This window comes from Etheostoma spectabile, chromosome 16 (genome assembly GCF_008692095.1).
Source record: "Etheostoma spectabile isolate EspeVRDwgs_2016 chromosome 16, UIUC_Espe_1.0, whole genome shotgun sequence".
NCBI lineage: Eukaryota > Metazoa > Chordata > Actinopteri > Perciformes > Percidae > Etheostoma > Etheostoma spectabile.
In genome coordinates, this window is record NC_045748.1 from 25,453,869 (window position 1) to 25,479,369 (window position 25,501).

Genomic DNA, 25,501 nt, shown 5'->3' on the forward strand with positions numbered 1-25,501 from the left:
TTTTGAACTAATATGACTTTTTATAATTTTTTACATACTATAAAACATTTTTATAACTTTAACATACTATATTATGACTTTTTTCAAGATACTATACTACGACCTTTTTATAACTTTTTTGACATACTATAATATGACCTTTTTATAACTTTTGACGTACTATAATATGACTTTTTCATAACTTTTGACATACTATACTATGACTTTTTTATGTTTTTTTTCAACATCTCATACTATTGGGGTGGAAGTAGCTCGGTCCATAAAGAGTTGTGTTGGGACCCAGAGAGTTGCTGGTTCAAATCCCTGTGTGGACCAAAGTACGTAGTGTGAGCTTTGGCACTGCTGAGATGCTCTTGAGCATGTCCCTCCCCCACAGTTGCTAAGGGTACCTGATCAGCACTCTGAAGTGACCTTTTATTCCTTTTTTATACAATTTTCCCACAATTACTTTTTTATAATTGTTTTTTCAACTTAATATACTATGGCTTTTTTATCCGGTTTTTTAAACATGTTACACCATTACCGGTTCAAGTCCCCACGTGGACCAAAGTACGGAGTGTGGACTGGTAGCAACTCACCTCCTCTGCACTCCCAAGCAAGTCCCCCCCCCCAACCACATAGGGGGCCTGTTCCATACAGTTACCTTTACATAACTTTTTTTTTTGCTCTACTATGACTAACGTTGACAGACCATTTCATGATTTTTTTTGACATATTATACTATGCCTTTTTTTTTAATCACTTTTTTCGACATACTATTCTATGACTTTATTAACGTGGATAAGACCAGAGAGATGGTGATTGACTTTTGGAGGAAGGGAACGGCTCCGCAGCTCGGCATCCTGGGAAGTGTGTAAGATGTTTTCTTCTGATGACTCTTCCATGAAGACCATGTTTGTACGAGAATCTGTTTATAGTGGAATGGTGTAGACCAACTCCAAGGTCTCCGGGTCTTTCTGGTGGATCAGGCAGTCTAACGTGGGTCTGGACTGCTTTTCTCTCAATCCTGCGAGCGGTTCTGGTATTGTTCTTGGTCTTCCAGATCTTTAACTTCCACTGTTCCTGATGACGGACCTTTCTTAATTACATTCCTAACAGAGAAGATCACCATGTGAAAACCCTTTGCTATCTTCTTCTAGCCTTCTCCTGCTTTGTGAGCGTCAACTATTTTCAGTTTCAGTTTTCTAGACAACTTCTTAGAAGAAGCCGTGGTGCTGATTGTTATGGGGGGGTGCCCAAAATTTACAACCCCACTGTGTCTATCACTTTTTTCGACATGCTATGTAATTACTTTTTTATGAAGTTTTTCCACATACTATACAATGACTTATTTCGACATAGCATACAATTACTTTTTGATCACATTGATTTGATTACTATACTATGCCTTTTTATCACTTTTTTTGACAAACCATGACTTTTTCATCATCACTTATTTCACACAATCCAATTTCTTTTTTCCTCATACTACACTATGACTTGTTTCAACATGCTATAATATGGCTTATGTTGACAAACCATTCAATTACATTTGTAGCGCTTTTTTGACATACTATACCATTAGGGTATTATCTTATATTACAAAGTTTTTATGCATTTAACTGTGGCTTAGTGGTAGAGCGGTTGCCTGCCAATCAGAAGGTTGGTGGTTCAATCCCTGGCCCTGCAGTCCCATGTTGAAGTGTCCTTGGGCAAGACACTGAGCCCGGTGCTGCTCATCGGAGTGTGAATGTGTGTGAGTGTTTATCTGGTTATCTATTTCCATGACTTATACTTATATGACATATACTATACTGTGACTTCTGTCGACATACTGGACTATGACTTTTTTGACATGCTATACTATGCGTTTGGGAAAAAAAGAAAGAAGGACTCAAACCCACCGGGCCCCGGGAACACAGAGGACGGAGGCTGGGGAAAGTCTCGGGGATTGGGACGACTCAGGGAGGAGGAGCCGGGAGGGACACAGAAGGGAGCGGAGACAGAGACAGACTGAGAGCAGGACGCCCTGGGAGGGGGCCGAGAGGAAAACCGCTGACCGGAAGACGGGAAGGGAGCGGAGGTTATGACTGCAGGGAAGGAAACAAAAAGAGGTAGTAACATGAAACACAGAGATACATAATGCTCGAGGACTAAGAGGCTTGTGTTGAGTTTCACCAGCGTGATTGGAGCATCACGCCAGGGTGGGATGAAGAGCCGGGGCAGACATCCTGGAGAGGACTGGAGATGGAAGACAGGTGTGGGCGGGGGAGCAGGTGATTGTGGATGAGACTCAGGTGTGCGTGGTCAGCTGGAGCGGGGGGGAGAAAACAGCAGGGACAAACGGGCAGCCACCGAAACTCAGATAGAAAAATACTAAGAAACAAATACTCCAGCTAGCTGGACCCCACATAACATGTTTTCAACTATACTATATACTATACTATGACTTATTATGGTATTTTTGACATACTATACTGTGACTTTTTTAAATCCTTTTTCAACATGCTATAGTACTAGACTTTTTATCACTTTTTTCGACATACTATACTATGACTTTTTTATTGACAATGCTATGAACTTCATTAACTATTTCATAACATATTTCTGTAGTCTGCGTCACATTTTGTTAAAGGCCCCCAGCATATTTAAAAAGCTGGTGATAATTGACATTCCTTTGGAGCCACTAAGCAGTTTGGTTGTGAAACACCAAATGCTCTGTCTTTTTAGCTCTGTATTCATCAGGTAGACCAGAACAATGGACCGTTTGACCTCTGACCTCTCCTGGAGAATACAGGGCATCTGGACCACAAACCACCAACTGCACGCCTGCTGCATTACTGGAAACCCTTCATCATACTACCAGACCCTTTATACTGGTAGATGGCTAACTGACTCTGGCTGTCGGCTTGTTAGAAAATGAGAATCTCACCAGGCTTTTAATGACTTCAACCTGTGTATATACAGAATTGACAGTTTATTACGAATGATATTACTATAAATAATGAATTACTTGACTATTAGTGACCTCAACCTGTCAACACCTGAGGTGTTTCATCCTATCTCACAGGGTCTGTTCACAAAGTAAATAAAAAAAAGTACTTCCCTCGAGTGGAATGGATACAGTTTATTTCATTTTTCCAGGTTTGGCCTTCTTACTGCTTCAGATTTCTGCCGCCAAGCTAGTACAAGAGGTTGTTTCACTGGAGGCATGTTTGCCATATCACAGTAGGAGAAGCACAGGGTTAAACGAATGAATGAAAGGAGAAGGAAACTTTTGTGGCATAAGGCCCAAACCAACGTGCTGAGGGAGGAGGAGCCCCATCTCCCAGACCAGGCTGACCTGCGGCGACACAAACGCTTCCTAAAAAAAACAAAAACTACAAAAGACAAGATGGTGTCAAAGATGCCGTTACAGTTACACCTTCAACGTTTCCCATGAGCAGCGGCTGGGGGTGCAGGCCTCCAGTACTGGGGAACAGGTCCTTCTTTACGCAACCTTGCCTTGTGGTGGGATACCCCCCGGCTTCTTGCTGGGACATCTGCCGGAAGGAGGCCAGCCACAGTGGGGATGTGCAGCCTGGTGTCAGGTTCAGCCTGAAGCCACAGGGCCCGCCTGCACGCAACCGCCGGCCAGGGCCTCAACAGTCACACACACACACACACACACACACACCTTCAACTTATTTTATGTATTACTGTATATATCCTCATGGTAACCGCGACCCTACCATCAACACTGCAGGTCTAACGTTAACCCCACAGGAGCCCGGTCCAACTCCTCATCACAGAGTTAAGACACTGCTGCAGCATCTGTGACGTGCAGACGGCCATCTTCATCCTTTACGCATTATTAGAATTATTCTACTATTACACTTTGTTTCAGTCATGAGAGTAAAATAAATGACAAAAGAAATTCAAACGGAACAGACACAAAATAACGAATCAAGGTCAAACAGATGATACTGTAGCAGTGACTGTTGCAGGCTTATTACTGCTATCAATTCTTAACAATAGAAAAACTGTTAGTTCTGCATGCATATACAAATGCGTATTAAGTGCTCATAAGCACAATATACTTACATACAGCACATGCACACATACATGTACATTTATTATAGATATTGAGACACACTGAAACATTGCATTAACAGAATCAACACAGTAATACACTCATTTGTTTAACTTAATATTATTCTATTTCCATGACTTCCACCTCCCGGATGAAAGCGATAAAATTAGAACAGCCCTTTTACAAAAAAGATAAGTATTGTCATTTTCTGTAATTTCACTGTTAATTTCTGTTATTGTCATTTCTGCAGTTTTATATATTTTTTTCTTAATACATGTTTGCTGGTCTGTGGTGTCTTTGTTTTTTTAGAGAATGTGTTGTGATGAATGACCACATGAATCTCATCTTGTGGGATAATAAAGTTCACCTTGACCTTGACCTTGACCTTGACCTTTACTCTTGACCCAGGGCCCAGGTTGATCTGGCCTGCGGTCCTTTGCTGCATGTGCATCCCCCCCCCACTCTCCCCTTTCATGTCTTCAGCTGTCCTATCAAAGTAAAGGCTGAAAACGCCCAAAAAATGAATCTTGAATTCTCAATGAATTCTGTCAACTGTGTTTTACTACATTTCCATTATCTACTGAACATTATTGCTTACAGCCAGTGTGCTATAAACCATTTAATACATCTTCATATTTGCTTATGAATGCTAATTAAAGTAACGTGTTTGCACTTTGAATGACTGTCCACTGTTGATGTTTATATACTATATATAATATTGTTTTAATTTTATATAGCCGTAGCTGCAGACTGGCCTAACATAAGGCTTATGAAGGACAGCAGTGTAACATGACATAAAACATAACTGCTGCATAAATGGTTATTGATCTTTTAATAAACTGAATGTGTTTCCTGGGAGCTATACCAGTCTGTTGCCTAGGAACCATTGGTTTGTCAGCTGGTATGATATCTTATAGTATATGATATAAATGTGGATATCATATACAGGGCTTTAAATTGACACCTGCTAACCGCCAAATGCAGGTAAAGGTTCTGGTTTGGGCGGTTTGGTGTGTGTTAGGTAAAAAAAAAAAACGTGCAAATATTTTTTAAGAGCAAAAGTTTATAGTTAAATGTATATCTGGCCACCAGTAATCCAAACCACACTTTTTAAAGACACACGGATGCTTAAATGTATTCGACGGCACTCGTCATGTTTTATTTTCCCGGGAACATGATTGGTTGGTAACTTTGAAAGTCTGCTGGCCGTGGCGGCTGGTAATCAGAAATAGTTAATAGTTAATATAAAGCCTTGATCAAATACAGTATGTATGATTTATAGATACATATCCTACATGATGACCTATCAAGTATAATAAATAAATAAAACCCTTTATTTATAATGCCCCCTTACATTTCACCAAGAAATCTCAAAAGGGTACAGTTAATAGGAGTTAAAAACAGTTCCAAGTACATAAAATTTTCAAGCAAAAATAAAAACCATAGAAAAAAAGTAAAGAGTTTTAAAAAGCAGTTTCATGACAGCTAAAAGAAAGTTTCAATTCACACAAAACACAACACACAACCCAAAAACCACACACACACACACACAACATGACTTTATAGGAATTAGATTATTCAATGGTTATAACAATGACACAAAAAAAAAAGTTACATTAGCATTTAATTATGCGGGAAATAAATAATAAAGAAATTAAAAAAACAACGTCCCATGACATTATTACTTGATATTTATATTTCCTAAGGGGTGTGTGTTTTGTGTGTGTTGTTTGATTTGGTTGATGATGACCGTTGAGATGGGAAAAATTGCGTTTTGTGGTTTCAGCATTTCCTTGGTTTAGTATTAATGGGACAGACCCCCCACTGTGTTGGAGGGGGCTAACCATGTAGCCTGGAGTTGTGTTAAATAATAACGCTCAAAATCAATATTCCAAAAGATTGAGTTCCAGGTTTATTCCCCGAATATATGTAGTTCTGAGCCATTTTTGTAAGCACGCACACGTCAGTTATCAGATGCACAGATGACTGTAGTGAGGGACTCAATCCTCATTTTTAACAATATGGCCTCAAATGTAGCAGAAAGAGAGAATCTTCAGATCCTTTTCTGCAGTAAAGCCCAAAAACACCACACTGTTAAAAATAGAGACAAAATATTGCATCGAAAATGAAGAATGTAGTTAAAGTATTAGAAGATGTTAGAAAGAGTGAAGGGTCCAAGCAGCTGTGTGTTTCATGGTCTCATCATCTCAGCTGGACCTGGAGCCCTTATATTGTTGCTAGGTTACATTATAATAAGACATCAGATTATAGAAACTACATGTGGTTAGTGTGCAGGAATCTTAATGTGGAAAGGAACTAGGAACTAAAGGAACTAGGAACTAAAGGAACTAGTAACTAAAGCTGTCAGATGAATGTAGAGGAGTAAAAAATAGAATATTTCTCTCTGAAATGTAGCGGAGTAGAAAGTGACATGAAAAGAAAAAGACTCAAGTAAAGTACAAGTACCTCAGCATTTGGACTGAAGTACAGTACTGGAGTAGATGTACTTAGTTACATTCTACCACCGTCAGCAACACCGTAGTAATGGCAACCGCGTGTCATTACGTAACCTAATTTGCACTCAAAACAATACAAAAGTTGTAGGGGAAGACAGAAGTTTTATTTCCATTTGTGGGGTACAGTGTGATGCCCTGGGGGCCGCCCCAGTCTGGGGGGGGGGGCGACCCCCATGCACACGTCCCTCACTAACATAACATCAAGTCATCTCCACTGGGGCTCAAGCTCCCATCAACAGGTCCATTACAGCAGTTTAGATTGTGTGTGTGTGTGTGGTCTCTGTATAAGCTGTCCAAAACATAAGCAAAAAATAAATATATGAATATTAAATATGTTGGGGAATATTTTTTTAACCAAATGTAATGGTCTCTATAAGCTGATGACGTTTCTCAGTATAAGCTTACTTACTAATTGAGTGTGACTACCAAGCACCCCAACCTAATTTAACTGACCGGTGGTTGAAAGCTCTTATAAAAGCACATGGATGTAGAGTTGTTGTTTCTGCAACATGCCATCATTTCATTTGAAGAATGTATTTTTAAAAGTGTTTTTTTAAAGTCTGTCACTCTGAGTGACCGCAACGTTGTTTATATTCTGCTGGCCAATCAACCAATCAGAGGAATTCTTTCCATTTAGGTACTACACATGAGGCCGATGTGTCAGTCAGTCATCTGTGGAGCTCGGCTTAGTTTTGCAGTAACAGCAACATTTGGACATTGCTTTGTGGTCTTTAAAGTGCCCATATTATAAAAAAATTAAATAAATATTTTTCTAGGATTTGGGGGGTTATTTTGTGTCTCTGCTGCTTCCACACGCATACACACTTAGAAAAAAACCATCCATGGTGTTCTGAGTGAGATCTGGAAAACTAGTGAGATGTCTCACTCTGGAGCTAAAACAGAGACCTAAACACACAGGGGGAAAACAGGATCTGCAGCAATGTGCAGTACAACAAAAATATGGTGTTTTATGAAAATGAAACCATGGAAACCTATTCTGGTACAACCTCAAAATACAATTATGAACCTGAAAATGAGCAGAATATGGGCGCTTTAAAGCCACCATGTCTAACACGCTACGATTAAAGAAAACATCTCAACTTGATACTAGATTTAGATTTATGAGTTTGTTTTCAGGGTCATGGTGACTTTTTTGTCAGTAGCACAGGGAGGCCGAGGCACTACATCTTACACACAGTGGTAATAACTTCAAAATCCCAAAATCCACCCTGTGGACATTAATCAAGTCAAGAGAGAAAACTATTTTTGGTTTAATGGTTTCATGCAGACACCTCTGCAGACGCCCCTGTTATTCAGTGTTGTGAACAGAGTGGTAAATTTCTACCAACGTAAAAAAAAATAAAGAAGCAATATTCTTTCTGATGCATTATTTATGTAAAGCATTCAGACATGTCAGTGGCTGGGTGATTGATTATTAGTCCAAGAGGTTAGTGACCAACTACTGATCATAATGCAAAGATCAATAGCCATTTGAAGTAATTTGATGTTTCAGATTGCTAATTGAGTTAGTTCAGTGAGGTTTTAGTACTGATGAAGGCCAATGATTGGTTAGTTTGCTTGCAGGACGTGCTTTACACTGGTAAAACCACCAGCCAGGAGCGTCCTGGCGTCCTGCGGTCTAACAGACGCCGTCCGGGCGTCGACGTGGACAGTTTCACCCGCAGCACGGCGAAGCAGCGGGTGGTAGGAGCGCTGAAGGCAGAACTCGGGACTGGTTCCGGAAGCAGTGGGGCTTCACTGCCCCTTGAACTGAGGACGCCTCTTCTCCTTGAACGCAGCCAGACCCTCCAATCGATCTTTAGTTGGTATCACCTTAAAAACAACACAAATGTGTTAGGCGTAAGAAAAGATGCACTTCTTCATCTGAAGCCCAGCTCCGTTAACTTATTCCCTCCAACCTGAGGGCTTTCTGATATTTTGTCAACAAAAAAAAACCTCAACAACCAGAACCTCCTACTGGATCTCCTTGCAGCCTGTATTCACTAGTGATCCTCCTGGACCTAATCTGAAACTAATTTGGCATCATGCCTGGCCACTGCATTGGTACACTCTTACCTATACAGTGCGTTTCCTTTAAAATACAGCATCAACATTTCTTTGTATATATGGAGTAGCTCAGGGCTCTGTTCTCGGTCCGCCACTCTTCTCTTTATATTTCACTTCCATATTCCACCGTCTTTGCCGTGACAATAGAACTCCACACTACTAGAGCAGCCTCCCTGTCTCCTCCGTCGTGGCCCAGCCAGACCTTTCAGCAGACATTGATTCAGTAAACCACCATATCCTCTCCCCCCCCTTCAATATCTGAAGTTTCTGGCTCTGCACTCTCCGTTACATCCTACCTCAAGGACAATCGCATGGCGTTTTCTACCCTAGCTCTGCTTATCACACAACTAAGTCAGTCTTTCCCCCCCGTTTGATACCCATGTGACAACCCAAATCTCAGTGTCTGGCTCACATCTCTCAGCTGGACAAGGCTGCTCTTCCTGTCAGTCTGTGACCTCTCCGTTACCATTGAGAACTTTCTGGGTGCAACACTGGATGACCATCTGTTCAGCATATTTGTTGAAGTAGATGTACATAATTCTTATATAATATGTGAACACTCACTCAAGTCAGAATTACTTGAAATGTTGCTCCTCCCATTCTACTGACATGCCAAGAAAGCAGTACAGCTCTTAGCTAGGCTGACCTTATGAAATGAAAACCAAATCATTTTTTCATACAGCAGGTTAAATAGTTGTTAATTGCAGTTCAATTCCTCACCTGGGCATAGCATGCTTCTTCAATTGCCAGACCAGTAGATAAATCCACCTGAAAAAGAATGTGGCATCTCTTAGTGAATGTTCACACTGTAGCTGAAAATGTCTAAATCTCATGTGACTCACGTTTCTAATGAAAAACCATGACATAAATGCTGGTGCATGTTACGGTTTCTGTGATACACAACATGACGGGTTCCCGTAAGAATGAGGGCTGTTTCATTGTTCCTGTAAGTGTTGCAGGAGGAGTGCTCTGAGTCCCTGCAGGAGAAGTTGGGAGTAACTCCTGTACGATTTATAGGATTTTAAGCAAAGAGCCAAACTGCCTCCCTAAGTTCTTACCTTCAAAACACAAAAAGCTATACTTAGAAATGCAAAGTCATTCATCACATGCTGCACTTGGCACTGAACACAGCCCCATTTTGTGTTCAATTGTCATAATAAACATACAGATCACAAAGTGAATCCAACATGTGTTTGCAACCTGAGGGGGGGGGGGGGGGTTCCAATGCTAGTTGGATTGGGCTGGGGTTTGTTGTGTACTGGCTCCACAAAGCCTGAAGCCCAAAGCCATGAAGAAGGTTAGAAACGTGGTGCCAAGTCAATGTTCATTTCCATCATGCTTTGGCTGAGCGCGGCTGGTTTGCAGCTCATCTGGAATCAGCACCTCGTTTTCACTAATCTATTAAATCTTCTCAGCGTGGAGGTGGGAGGTGTCTGGCCGGCGGCCTCCATATGAATAGACAACCCTCCATCAGGCCATTGCTGAGGCATGTGATGACATCAGCGCCCTGAGGTGCCAGGGGTGGAGAAGACACTCCCAAAAGATTCAAATATGTTCACAGTTTTGAACAGCGGTGTGTTATGGTAGAACAGGGTAAAAGCAGTCCTGCACTGGTGTCTGAGCCTTACCTCGATCCCCTGGTTGATCGCCAGTTTTGCCATCCTTATTGCAATTGGACCCTGTGAAGCCGAGAGTCAGAGTACCTTTTTAAAATCAGTTACAAGGTATCACAAACTGCTGTGTGCGATATGAATTGCATTAGGAAATTGTTTTGAATAAGTGCAATATTATAATGCAGTCATTCAATGACAAACACGGCCGTGTTACCTGAGGGTTGATCTCGCGGGCGAGCTCCAGAGCCCGCAGGTAGGCAGCGTCTCCACTGGTGTTCTGCTCCACGGAATGATTGGCCAGGCCCAGGCGACAGGCCTCGGCTCCGTCCACCACCCGCGCAGCAAAGATGAGCTCCTTGGCAAGAGAGACACTTATCAGCCTGGGGAGACGCTGCGTCCCACCTGCACACACGTGACGAGAGAAGAGACACCAGGATGGAACCTCGACCAGAGACACTGAACACACTGCTCAGAGTTCAAATCTGATCAGAACTGGGCCGGTACCAGATCCTGACGGTAAGATAACCTTCAGCAATAATATCACGGTATCGCGGTAATGCATGAACTTTAAAAATGTATTATTTTTAAATGTCTGTGTTAGACAAAATTCAAGGACACAGTAACTACAATATTCACAACCATTCAACAAAATAGACAATAAACCACAAAACCAAATACATACTGTATATGTATAAATGACCACACCATAAGCCCATCATCCACGTCTCTCCCCAGCACAAAGCTTCTTAGGAGCCTCCGAAAGATAGTAGTAGTTTTGAAAACGTGACTTTTTTCAAACCCCGGTGTACCTTGAAACCGAAAACCGGCCCATGACTAGATCAGGAAATTTCAGGACCATAGAGCGCACAGGCAGTCACCAGTCTGCATGGACACGATCATAGTACTGTATGCACAGACTGCAACCAGCCGACACACGTCAGAAACAGTTTGGGAACCACTGGGTCAGAGCCATGGGCGTCAGTTGGGTTTGAAATGTGCCGGGGACAAAGACGTATTCGGAAGTGAATTTACAGAAGTGCTGGGTTCTGATTTGTTCTGCACCAAAGTGTTCAGTGACTTTCTCTGTGGACAGATGGTTTTACCATGGACTGTATCTAAAGATGGCCGACGCGTCTTTGCTTTCTCCCGTTCAAATTAACTAGTCTTCTGTGTGCCTAAATTTAACTGTCGCCGCTGTAGCTGTATCCCTTCTAGCCACCACCACATCTCCCCCTGGGTTAATCCGCACGTGCCTCTAAAGTAGTCCCCCTCCCCTTTAAACATGACGTTCTGGAAGTTCTGAAAACACGCCGTCATCCATGCGCTTTTCAAAGAGGTTTTATATGATCTCTTTACATGGTTTCTGCAGGTGTTACCAAGTCAAATTTAAGACTCTTCAAGACCTTTATGAATGAAATTTAGGATCTACAGCATATCACGACATTATAAAAATACATTTAAAAAAGTTAGATTTCAGACCCCAGAAACAATCCCAGATTTCTCTGTTTCTAGTCACCGTGGAAACACATTGCAAAGCGCTGCAGGAGCATTTCAATGAGCAGCAGAGGTAGTGTTGCATGGACGTAGGGAAAAAAAAGACCTCTCTAAAACAATTTAAGACCTAGAACACATTACTTCAGTGGAGTGAAGACTTTTTAAGACCTTGCAGAAACCCTGGTGTAACCTGCTGCAGTCCCTTGGTGTTAGACAGCAATAATACTTTCACTGGAGATGATGACGTTACAAAAAATAAATAAAAAAATAAAAAATAAAAAAATCAAGGCTTACCTGCTCCAGGAATAATCGCAAGTTTGGTCTCAACCAACCCCATCTTGGCAGTATTGGCTAGAGAGAAAGAGCAGTATTACTACTTAGATGTATTATATGATACAATCAACAAAGAACATAAATATATCTTAGATTAATTGATCATTCTTATAAGGTCAAAAACATCATTACTCAACACACAACTACTATAGAAGAACTAAATGGGGTAAAATCATTTAGAATGAGGGAAATCTTAACTGGACTAGGCTTGTGTGGGCTCTTTGTTTCTGGTAAAACCTACTCTCTGCATCTAGAATGCCATTTCCAGGAACAGAGAATGCTTTTAAGGCTCTCATGATGCAGTTTGAAGTTTTCCTTCCTTATTTTGAAAATGATTCCAGCCAGATGTTCTGTTCTGATTGTTGTCTCATGCGTCTGAACGCTGCTGGGCCTCGTCAGGCTCCCCTGATCTGACAATCTGGCAGCACGTTCAGCTGTGATGAAGACTCAAGAAGATATCAGGAGTGCGCGAGCGTCTTTTTAAATAGCCTCACCAGTTTTGGTGCATCAGCTGTAACTGCTTCTACTGCTTTGTCAGACTCACCCACCAAAACATGTGTGTTAAAGTAACTGTATGTAACTTTTACACGTTTCTCCAACTGTGTAATGTTCCACCTGATGATCATACATGACCTGCAACAGCAAACCAGACTAACAGTAAAAAGAGTTTTATATAGTTTTTATTAATGCCTCTGCCCGGGTCCAATTTTCCTGCAAAGTCATGATTTTCAGCAGGTAGACGGCGCTACCGTAATACATTCTGACGGGTCACACATTTCTTTGTAACGCCGGAAAAGCCAGTGCAGCAAGGTAAAAGGTAGCAGGAGATTTCTTTATACAGACCTAATTTTATTTTAATATTATGTGCTGTAGTTATGGCAGAAACTGGGGCAGGACCATCACAGGAGAGAAAGACATTAAACAAAGAACAACTAAAAGCTGAAAGGGAAAGATGACGGGCAAAACGGAGTCCCACTCCGTCAGGCTGTCAACAGATGGAGAGGATTACCGGTTGGTAAGGATTCCAAAACGTCCCCGAGTTGACCCTGTTGGGACCGAGGAAAGTAAGAAACTAAACTGACCTGAAACAACAGAATACATGTGGCCAACATGTGCTCAGAGACAAAGGGGGGGGGGGGGGGGGAAGAGTCTGGATGCCTGTTTTCCAGCTTCCTGTTCATCGCAGAAGGATCCGTTAAACAAACTACAGATCAAAGTAAGGCTTTCTAGTGATCAGGGCAGATCCTAGAACAGGATGTGATGATGTAACAACGGCTACATCTGGCTGTGGGGGGACACCGGACCCCACAGTGTTGAACTGTGTTGCTGTTACTGTACAAGCTGAGCCATGGTTCTGCCTTATGTCACTCACTATGGCGGTGACTTAAAGACGCTATACCACAGACCCAGGGGACGGGGGGGGGGATTGATAAAACATTTTTGAGAATTTGCCAATAATTGAATCTGTACTCTACGGATACCCAACAGCCCTCAGGTATGTAATGACTATTTCATTCATAAAATAACTTTAGACTGCGTGATGTGGTTGACCGTCAGTAGCCAACATCAAACAACGTCCCTCTTCCATTTAGTGCGGACATTTAATTCCTTATGGTCCGTGTTTGTGTTGGCCTACTAATTTCTTTTTCTCCCCCTGTAATGTTACTAGTGTAAAGCCCCCGTGGGTTTTATGAAATGTGCTGTATGAAGTTATTATTACGTTGGTTGCTATAACAACCTCTTAATGCTCCGGCTCGTGACACAGTGGCAGAGGTACCAGGTTTATCCAAGTTACCGTATGCTACACTGGAAATGCAACAATACATCTATAACTTATTCTCTTATTGTAAATAAATGACTTTCTGTCAATATGCCCTCGGGGTAACACTAACTCAGTGACCTACAGTGGGCAACACAGCAGGGTAAAGAAAAGAGCTTTAGGACAGCAGGTGGGGTAAGGACACTACCGCTGTAGTCCAAAGGGGGCGCTAGAATCTACACCAACTGAAAGTTACACTTTAGTTTTATTTTTTATTATTTTTTGGGCCTTTTTACTTTTATTTGACAGTGACAGTGGATAGACAGGAAAGGTGGGAGAGAGACGGGGAATGACACGCAGCAAAGGGCCGCAGGTCAGACTCAAACCCCGGGCCGCTGCAGGACTCAGCCTATATGGATCGCACTGGGTGAACTACAGACCGCCCCGCGTATACTTTAAGATAGTATTCCTGTCAGTGCCCCCTGAACAAAAAAGCCACTGGCAAGAAATACAAAATAAAACTGGAGTTGGTCTCCGGGCGCCTGCACATGCTCCCATGTATAGAATGGGTTAAAAGCAGAGGACACGTTTCTCTGTGCTTAGAAATGACAATAAAGGTTACCTGTAACCTCGAAAATAAAGTCCACTGACTTACAGGCAATCCTGATGTCACAAGCCAGGGCCATTTCCAAGCCTCCTCCTAAGGCAGCTCCATCAATAGCAGCGATGGTTGGTACCGGCAGGTTACCTGTCAGAGGAAAGACACCCAGGTACCCATCAAGACACATCAGACTACTAGTTAACTTCACATTTCAAAAAACTACATTGATGGAATTTACTTCCCTTCTGACAAAGCCACGCACTAAGTTTGTATACATCATGACAGATCATTCTTTACCCAGCTCTGTGATGAGTGCTCTGGCTTTGGACACAAACGGCCCCACTTCACTCTGGTGCATCTTGGCCCTCTCCTTCAGGTCTGCACCTGCACAAACCCACAGAGCATCAGCACCCCGCCACAGGCCTGTGGCTTCCTGAAACAGTGTGGTCCACCGCTCCCAGCTCTGGGATCTGCCAAAACCTCGGTATTAAAAAAAAGTATCTGAACATAAAGCTGAATACAGAATTACACTTACTGGATCCATACCTGCTCACCATCCCTGAGTCGAGATGTCCTTATGAAATATTATACACTAAGGTATATGTAAAGATTGGATTGGCAAAATGTCTACAACTGAAGTATATGCAGTGAATCAGAAAGACATTTCATTTCAAAAAGGTACAAAGTGCTCTACAAGACAAATTAAAAATTACATTCATAAAAAATATTGACAAAATGGTTTAAAAGGGACAAAACATTGAGCAGAGGAGCTACATTTGAGAAAAAGTCAAATTAAAACCATAGTTCATGAAATAATTTAATTTAAATAATAAAATAAATGTTAACAGAATGCCTTTGTATGTAAACAGGTTTTAAGAAGTGACATAAAAGATAAAAGTGAAGTCCGACCACAAACCCTGAGAAAGAACACGACAACATGGTTTTTGGGGTTGGCAGTACCGCAGGGTTGCCGGTTCAAGTCCCTGTGTGGACCGAGTACGTGTACGTGAGTGTGGACTGCTTGCTCTGACTCTCCATACAGTAAGTACATGTATAGGGATGTTTGTATTTTGGGCCTGTGTGTAATTAGTTACAGAGAAAAAAAATGTATTTCCCCTTGCAGGACCAATTAAGATCCTGCAAGGGGAAATACATATTTTTTTAACTGTCTTAATTTTTTTTAAAGTGATTTAAAAAAGGAAATGCAGCATGCCAGTAAACAAAGAGAGCGTACCTGCACAGAAGATCCCAGGAACCAAACTGCATAGAATTACACTGCGCACTTTATTATTCTTCTTGATATCATCCACAGCCTCAAACATCTGAAACACACAATTTACACACAATGATTTAAATGTAAAACTGACTTTGTATCAACAAACCCAAATAAGAACAAATTGGAGCATATTTCAAGACAAAATATAAATCATATGAGATCAGAAGACACTGAACCGGAGTGCTGGATGCCTGTAACGGTTGTTTTTCCATACACTGTCATCAGAGGCTCCTGCACATGAACGCCTCTGCCAACGTACGCGTGGAAGGGATTATGGGTAACCAAGGGTCACGAGGCTCGAGGAGCCCATGTGGACAAATCTTAACAGCCAGGGTCTTTCCTGGATGTTGGAGTAGGATTCAGACTATCTTTTTAACCAGTTTTGTTAGTTGGGATTTTATTTACTCAATCATAATAAACGTCTTTGTTCATCAAATTGTCAGAAATAACAAAAAAAAGGTCACGGGGGGGGGGGGGGGGGGGAGGGGGAGCCTTGCACAACCTCCTCTGATTGGCCAGCGCTAGGTTTCTCCTAATGGTGATTGTTCACAAACTCTCACTTGAGATCTAAAATTGAGAAAATTAAAAATATTATAACTTTTAGGTGGGCTGAGATGAAATTTGGGGGGATTGAGCCCCCCTAAAGAGGGTCTACATTGCCCATGAATACAAGGTAAATAATACATACCATATTGACCAGATTTTTGCTGATGGAATTTTTCGCTTTGGGGCGATTTATCCCCACGACAACAATACCTGAAAGAGAGTTCCAAGGTTCCGTTAATGAAGAGCAGCACGTTAGACATCACATGACTCGATGACATCACAGCACGCATCCTGACCCACATCCCATCCTGACAACCAAACGCCGCGTCCTCAGGCAACAGACTCCAGTACAGCAGAGACACGGAGAAAGATGAACACTTTCTACTAACAGGATGTCATACAACACTAAATCAAATAAAAACTATTCTGATAGTCAATTAACCGTTTGTCCAGGTTCTGTAGTGAAAATAATGTGCTGCTTGCTTTCTCCTCCATGACAGTAAATTGATTTTATTTTGTATTTTGGACCAGTTTTTGATGGTTTATAGATCAATTAAACAACGGACTAATCACATCGGCAGATTAATCTATAATGAAAATAATCGTTAGGCTAAGTGTTATTAAGCTATAGCTTTTGGCATCGTGATGATATAATCTTAACCTTTTATTGTTTCACATATTTTGTACTCGGGGTGGCAGTAGCTCAGTTCATAAGGAGTTGGTTTGGGAACCGGAGGGTCACTGGTTCAAGTCACCGTATGGACCAAAAAGTAGGGAGTGTGATTGGTGGCTGGAGAGATGCCACTTCACCTCCTGGGCACAGCCAGGTGCTGTTGAGCAAAGCAACATACCCCCCCTACCGCTCAGAGCGCTGGTTCAGCTGGCAGCCCCCCCACTCTGACGTCTCTCCATTAGTGCATGTACAGATCCTGAGTGTGTGTGTGGGTGTGTGTGTATATATATAGGGACCTGTGTATAGAGTATAGACTGTGTGTGTACTAACAAAGTGTGGTCACATGAGTGTAAATTGTAAATTTCCTCTTGGGGAGTATAATAACTAACTTTTAAAATTACTCAGTGCTACCATATTACTTATAGTGTGGGACCATATGCCTGCTCCTGATGACATTGGTGCTGATTGGATTGTATTGTGATTTTCATTTATCTCAGCAATTCTAAGAGTATTGCGATTCTATAGTAATATTTATTCTTGGGATTTAACAAAGAACAAAAGTTTAATAACACCTTACTTCTAGACACAATATATCGTGGAGTTATAGCAATTTTAAAAAAATAATATATATAATGAATATAAATCATTGTTATTTTAAAAAATCACGGCAAAAATAATGAGCATAGTTATTTTTAACTCTCCACAGTATTATATCCCACATTCTGCAGAGCCTTTGCATAATGCACCATAAGACCGCTATATACCATACAGTCTATGCATGCAACTCAGTTGGTGGTTATTTAACGTACAAAAAGATGACGTCACCGCGTTCCACATTATTCTATTTTGATCCAGTACGGCTGGCTGGCAAACTTCTCCAATCGTTTTCCCATGTCCATTTCACCATGGTTGTTTGTCAACAATCTACCGGGAAACCTTCCGTTTACACAATAATACACTTTCTTTAGTTTGCCAAACTTTACTACCGCTTTATAATGACATGGATTTCTGAAAAGTCTTCTCGGCGCGTCCTTGCTCCGTCCGGTATCGGACGCGCAGTCCTCCTCGGGTCCGAGGCATGAGTGTCCGGTCCCTGCTCCCCGCCCGAGAGGCCAAAAGAGGCGATACTTTCCCGGGGATAGCGGTCCTGTACCGGGCAGGAGAAGGCCGCGGCCAGCCGACACCGCCGGCATGGCCCGGTGCCTTCACGCGGAAGGCTTGCAGCAGGGCTCTGTGTCCCACCCAGGAACCGTCCATGCTGAGGACCTATAGAGTGACTCGAGTCCGCAGTTGACTTATCAACTCGCACCCGGGTTCACGTGGGGTCGGCATCGTGACGTGGTTGCAGATTCAGTCGGGACGCACACGACGAGTCCCCACTCATAGACCTTATATAACCGGTCATAGACCATAGACCGCGTATAATCAACTGTCTTAGGGTCCCACGTACGGGAGCATGGCCCTGCCGGTCTGGACGTCAATCAAAGCCCTGCCAACTGTCTGCTTCGCTCCAATGCTAGCACAACTTACATCATAAACACCGATGTCCTGGGAAGCAATTATATTATCATACTTTAATGCTAATACAGATATCTATCACTTCTTACTTATAGAAAATTGTATTTAACGCAGTCTACAACTGAACATACTAAATTCCATTTATCTATCTTTAAATTCCTGTTATCCATTTATTAGCTAGACCTGGAGATGTCTGTGCGAGATATTCCATTTCACTTCGCCCTGAGTCAAAGGGAGAACCCTTTCAGTTTTTACACAGATGACAATCTTTGCCAAAAGTCTTTAACAGTTTTGCATAACTGTGTGTATGGGTAGTTTTCTGATTCTTTCGGGCTATGATCAACAAGATGGTGCTTCAGCTATCTTGAAATCAAAGAAGTAACTTGCTTATTTCCATACGTATTGGGATATCTTTATCACCACGTCATTTCTGCTGTGGGCACATGCAATTCACAATCCTATTTTTTGTGAATATGCGTATAATACTTCTTGTTTGACTGATGTACCTAGTGGCTGATAATACACCTCCCACAGATGTTTTTAGAGATCTTAACATACTGAGCAGCAACTGTATACACTACATTAAAGGTAACAACTTGGTTGTCTGCTGTGGAGCTCGGCCGTCGTAAGACTTAAGAACAATGTGCAAAATTATATGCAGCCAAATATTTTTACTCAAATAATTTTATCATCCTCAATCTCAAGTATCATCAGGTATACTGAGATTCTGTAATCATTTGTAAAACAAACAGAAATACACAGAGAGAATCTACTATTCAGTGGCAATACATTCATTTTAACCAAAACATCACGTTTACAATAGAGCTGTTAACAGGGTTCAGATTACATGTAGTATTTTACTTCAGGCTGCTGGCGAAATGGAGTTATCAACTATCATCATCATCATAATAATACAACGCCAAAGACTTGCAAACATATGCACACACAACCTCCATGCTTCGTCTAGGGTTGGCTGAATTCAGCGTTTGAAACTGACTACAGAGAAGACCAGGCGGTATGATTTAATCCCCACCAAAATGGGTATATGAAATTAATAAATAACGGGCCTGATGAAGCCCTGACAGATCTGTTTCCAATTCCCAGAACTATCCTCAGTGTGTTCTTGGGGATGGGGGCCCTTGAACCCCCTCCGTGTCCCCCCTAAACTGATTACTGGCCTCTTGATATCAAATGTTTATTTGCTCTAGAAGTTTGCAAACACCTGAGAAGAGTTTGTCTGAGCTTCAGAAACCATTCAGAGACTGTTTCAGCTCCCATCAGATGTAATCCTTGTTCTGGTACACCAGCATACCGGAACGTTTGAACCTTCAACAGAACTCCCTGAAAACAAAAGATCTAATTGATGCTGTTTGGCAAACGGTGAAGCCGTGCACTCATAGCCTAGTTCTCTCAAAGCTTCCACTGAGGCTTAGGTCAGCTGAATATCTGGAACGTTCTGCATGCACACGTCGCAGCGCAGCCGTGAATTGTTTCAGCTCGCTTCTGTCTCTTGAATGCATAGACACGTCAGGAATGCACCATTTCCAATGCGCAACCGCCTATACGTTTACCCCAAGGACGAGTAAGCGTCATCAACCTGTCACTAAGACCAGAGCAAAAGAATTGCAGTATTTTACAGGTCCCACGCTTCTTCTCAGTTCCTGAACGAACTGCGTCATTAGATAAAAATTATATGTAAAAGAGCAGTTCCCTAAATAAAAACCGAGCTTCTTTGTTTGCGGTAGTGCAGAATGTTCACTGACTAAAATTCTCAGGTTCCATCAGCAGTTTTGTAATTGAATTGGTAATGGTGTATAGATTTTCACCAATTAAAACATATTTTCCCCATAATTAATACCAAATGACACAACATGCCATTCCAGGAAATGTCTTTAGAGAAACGACAAAAAACCCATAAAAATGAAGCAGCAGCGAACTTAATCAGACGTATGCGACTGGAAACACTGTCCCACACCAACCCATCATATGGATACAAGAACATTAACTACATGTTAGTAAACGACGCCATTTCGAACGTTTTAAGCACATATGTCCAACCCTTTGGCAACATTTATCACACTTCATGACTGCGCCAAGCTGAAATAGATGTTAATATGTGCGGGGCGGGGGGGGCTGGGGGGGGGGGGGGGGGGGGGGGGTGCTTTTCCCTGCTCCACAAACACCAAGGCAACAGTGTTCATGACAGCAGGTGGGACAGCAGTCTGAATCCTTTGGTAAATAAAATAACACTTCAACACATTATATCCTAACGCATTGAAAGTCTGTCACACATCATCAATGAACATCTACTGTAAATTCATTCAAACAGTGCCCCCAAACCTTTGTTTGACATTCTGTTATGTAGAACCATCACTAACGAGTCATGTTCATCCTCCCATTCTGGCGGTTTTTTCTAACATAAGTACTGTTTCAATCACCAATTCATTCCACGTCACTTAGTTTTGACCTTTCACATTGTTTCATCCTGATTACTGCACAATTCGTCAATATTTCATTGTGAAATACCACTATGTGACATCGGCGCAATATCAGAGTGTGAAATATTGTTTCGGTCACAGTGTGTCAACCATTCTAAATGTATATAGCCCAGTCTAACAAATCCCTAGGCTACTAAGGAAGAAGAATCATCTGTCTTGGATACAGGATCCTCGTAATACTGAATTAAGTCACACGATGATCATCTTACATTTTGAAATTTTTAATAATTTAATAAAATGAGTAATGATACAAAAATGATCATTTCTCTCGCCACGCCCTCGCCCAATGCCCTATGAACGAAAAGTTTTTCTTTTAATACTTTTCATCTGTGCAGCTTAAGATGACACACAAAGTTTGAATTGATCCGATGAAATCTCTAAGAGTAGTTAGTTAAAGTCCGACATGTGAACATGGTCACAATCACCCATTTCAAACTTCAATTCCAAACGTTCTTCGGCCGACTTCCTGTTGGTTTTAGGGGGGGGCTCAATGGAGTTTTATGTCGTCATTCTGCCTGATACAGTTGTAATAGTCCTAAGTTTTGTTGGTCTACTTTACACGACTGCGGGGCTCATTTATTTTTTCTTATTTGTATGGGGCGCTGCAAACCATGTTTGCGTGACATCTTATTCCCAAACCCTAAATCACCAGACCTTCTGCGACCACCTATTTTGGTGAGTTTTTCAATATGTTAAGCCCCTACAAAGGCAATCATTTTGCCGTACTAATAAGAATTCCTTCAGTTTCAAAGAATCACAGCCCTAATTAATTAACCGTGACTTGAAACCAGTATTTGGTTAGAGATGAGAACTAAGAGCAGAGTGGTGACATGACATGTATTGATGGGATTAGAGCTGTGGCATTAGTCCATTTTAAGGAACTCACCTTGTGACTAAAGTACAGGTAATTCAACGCTCCCGTCACCTGTTTTCTTTAAATCACATATACTAGCAAACAGGGGAGGGTGGGAAACAGGCGATTGCAAATTCCTTTGCTCATGCTCCAACAACTTACATTAATTTGAACAGCTGTCTATTTGCAAAGTTACGCTCATGGAAACTTGTTAACTCCACTATGAACACCACAGTGCAACAGCAAATACAGGAAAATGCCTAAAAAAGAAGACAGAGGCATAGCGAGACCTCTTGTGCTAATGACTCTGCTGATCAGTGGGCTGTTGGTTGCCTCGGTCACGCACCCGGGCTGTCTGGGATCATCCGTTTCAGAGAGCCCACTGTTGCGACGGTCAGGCGGTCCGGCCTTAAAAAACAAGTCCGCAGCATGCGATGCACATCGGACCGAGCGCTTTTGTTTGGAACCGGTCTCGGGGTTCAGTCTTCTACTCTGGCATTCCTTCTGCTGTGGGGCTCGGTTCCGGGCTGTTATTGTCCACTGCTCAACGGCTGGCTTTCCAGTACTGCATGTTGTGACCTGTAATGACAAAGGTTCCACGGGGACAACACGTGCGCCCCTCTGAAGAGTCCCTAGGCTCCGGTAGCAATCCTCCCTCAAAACCCTGACGGGAGAGGAGGACCTTTCAGAAGACTCGTATTCATGGTCGCAATGGCCTCCATTATGATCGGGATGGTTTCTGCTTTGGATACGCATTTGTAGGGGCAATGCCCGAAGACCTGCATCTGCCCTTTGTTTTGTGTGGAGACAATGACACTTCTCGGTCCAGCTGCAGACAGCTTTCAACCCTTTGGGGAACCCGCTGCTTCGTCCCCGCCTCTCGCCATCTGAGGATTTGCTCCAGCGCCATCGTCTAGCTCCTGGTGGAGTCGCTGGAGGACCTGTGGCTCAGGAAGGAGGCACGGCTGGGATTAACCTGCAGACAAAGGGCTGTCCTGTAGTTTCTGTAGAGTTGCGTAGGGATACTAACGCTCTTGTTGCTAGCTGCCCTTCTCTGGCTGTTCCTGCGTGATCCTCGGCTTGGCCTGCATAGGTCAAAACTGCCCTTAGTCGCAGTGCGTGTCTCGGCGTGTTGGGTGGAATGCTTGATTACTGATATGCAGTGCTGGCGCAATTGAGAGGCTCCGAAACCCTGCTTACGACCTTTGGCCGGCGTCAGTTGAACCAACTCCTGGTAAGGTCGACGACGGGGAGTGGGAATAAAACTTCTGCACTTCCTGGCGTATGTGCCAAGCTTCACCAGGCCGAACCTCAGCTTCAGCGACAGCACTCCTCTTTTCGGCCTGAGGAGGCGTTTTCCTCTCCGATGGCCATCCAGCCTTGTTCCTCCATCACCATTTGTATCCTCCGCTTCTTTCTCCTGGTAGCTCTCTGGCCGCCCTCGTTTTTTTGCGACGCCTCTCCCAGTAACGGTGTCTTTTTCTCCTCTGGGATAACCTCTCTTTTCCTGCGACGAACTTTCGTTTTGAAAGGAATACCGGGATTTTTTTGGTCCTATCTCGCGCTCCGTTAGTCCCCGTGTAAAGCCACGGCCAGGCACAAGGCATCCTCTCCACTGAGGCTCACTGGAGTCCCCCTCTTGCTTGATGAGCTGCATTTTAGCACTGTTTGGCTACTGGCAATATGAGGACAGGGTCCTTTACCTGTACGTCATCATGCTTATTTTTCAGCATAGGAACTTTCCACAGTGTATTATCCACTTGAGTTGAGGAACCTGTGGAATAACAGAACCGTAGACAGGTTTTAGATGTCCATGTCAAGTTAACCATATTCTAAGTAATGCATTTCCATCAGGGGAGGTACTAGGGCTCAATCTCAGATGACACAAAATAATCTAATACCAATCTGATTGATTATAGATACATTTTGTAGGGGTTTGGGGTCAATATTGATTTTTTCATATGATTCAGATTAGATCCGGTATATTTGATGGGTGTTACTTTTGAGCTACTATAAAATATATATATATACACACAACATTTCCGAAATACAATTTCAATTTAAGAATTTGAAATGCTGCCCCACCCCTTACCCTAAATTTGATCTGGTGCAGATAGAAGGGGGGAAATTTTTTTGTTCATTCTCATAATAAGTATGTGTGTGTCCTTCCCCTCATCTGTCCCCCACTCCCTCTTCCATCCCTTTGTTCAATCCATATGGACAATATTTTTCTTTGTTTTGTGTCTAAGTGACTGATGGGAACAACAATCTTTGACAGCGGTCCAGTATTAAGTGAGACTGCTGCAGTCGGCAGCTCCAATGTAAGTTAATTGTCCAGCTTGGATTTTGCCACTGACCAACAAATTAATATTCTGACAATATTATGGAAAGGGATTCTAAAGGAGTTTGACTTTTCTGGTAAAGAGTAAGATCCTTTTTTAAACATAATAAATTCAGTGAAATTGTGTTCGTTAAGCCCACCAGACTCCATGTAAATAAACAGTCATTTCCGCATCGTAAAACTCACTTCATTCAAAGTCAACAAACAAAATGAAACTATGAAAAGACGTTTTGGGTCGGCTTTTCACTTTAACAACCATCACAACTCTAGTTTTGGTTGAAATAAACACGTACTTTACCGAGTTACATGTGTAAATATGTTGGCACTATACATGCTAAAAGTTTTTTTTGTTTTTTTAAATGGAGTCTGGTGGCTTTAGATGGCTTCAGAGCAGTTTCTGGTTAAAGAGAAAGAATCAGAACCAGCTTTATCTGCCAGGTATGAGGACACATACGAGGAATTTTGCTTTGGATCATATTGCTCAGAATGTGCTTACTCATACAAAAACAAACAATATATGCACACTATAAAAAGAAATGCAGGAGTAAATTATAATTATGGAGCATAGGGCAAAGGATGCTGGAATAAATAGTATTATGTTATTATATTAGTATTATATTACAATATGAACAGTATCAACAGCTCTGTATAAATACAGAATGATGAATACATAAGTGGAACCAGTAAACAGGTGCTGATTAGTCAGTGTTACTGGGTTATTGCACAGGAACCTGACACTGTGAGTCAGAGGTCAGCTGTTCAGAGAGATGGCTTGTGGGAAGAAACTGATCCTGAGTCTGTTGGATTTGGCGAACAGTGCTCTGTAGCGCCTCCCAGAGGGGAGAAGCTGGAACAGGTTGTGTGTGGGGTGAGATGGGTCTGCTGTGATGTTTCCTGACTCTAGAAGTGTAGCAGTCATGAACGGAGGGCAGGTTGGTCCTAACTGTCCGTTGTAGTCTGCTCCTGTCCTTTTTGGTGGCAGATTCAAACCAGACAGTGATGGACGTGCAGAGGACAGACTGTAGAAGTGGACCAGCAGCTCCTTAGGCAGGTTGAGCTTCCTGAGCTGGCCCAGGAAGTACAGCCTCTGCTGGGCCTTCTTGATGATGGTGTCTGTGTTGGGCTCCCACTTCAGGTCCTGGGATATAGTGGATCCCAGAAACCTGAAGGATTCCACAGCAGACACAGGGCTGTTGAGTATGGTGATGGGGGGGGCTCCTCCTGAAGTCCACGATCATCTCCACAGTTGAGCGTGTTAAGCTCCTGGTTGTTCTGACTGCACCAGAGAGCCAGCTGATCCACCCCCCGTCTCTAGGCCGACTCTTAACCGTCCCAAAATAGAGTCGGAAGTTTGTGGTCCCT

The 25,501-nt window shown here is 42.4% G+C and overlaps 2 protein-coding genes across 2 annotated transcripts; both read right to left on the bottom strand.

Annotated features, from left to right (window-relative positions):
• Positions 1-7,940: 7,940 nt before the first annotated feature.
• On the bottom strand, positions 7,941-16,472 carry auh (AU RNA binding protein/enoyl-CoA hydratase). Its single transcript, XM_032540240.1, has 9 exons — positions 16,399-16,472; positions 15,669-15,756; positions 14,732-14,818; positions 14,489-14,581; positions 12,036-12,092; positions 10,462-10,649; positions 10,263-10,313; positions 9,355-9,402; positions 7,941-8,400 (listed from the first exon to the last, which is right to left on the bottom strand). Exons 1-9 carry the CDS (start codon positions 16,399-16,401, stop codon positions 8,323-8,325), a joined length of 693 nt encoding a protein of 230 aa, XP_032396131.1. The 5' UTR covers positions 16,402-16,472; the 3' UTR covers positions 7,941-8,322.
• A 5,524-nt stretch (positions 16,473-21,996) lies between these two features.
• Positions 21,997-23,455, bottom strand: LOC116704744 (nuclear factor interleukin-3-regulated protein). Its single transcript, XM_074783886.1, is given in 5 exon segments — positions 21,997-22,506; positions 22,509-22,714; positions 22,717-23,137; positions 23,140-23,419; positions 23,421-23,455. Coding segments are annotated over 5 exon segments (1,452 nt in total).
• Between the last annotated feature and the right edge of the window lie 2,046 nt (positions 23,456-25,501).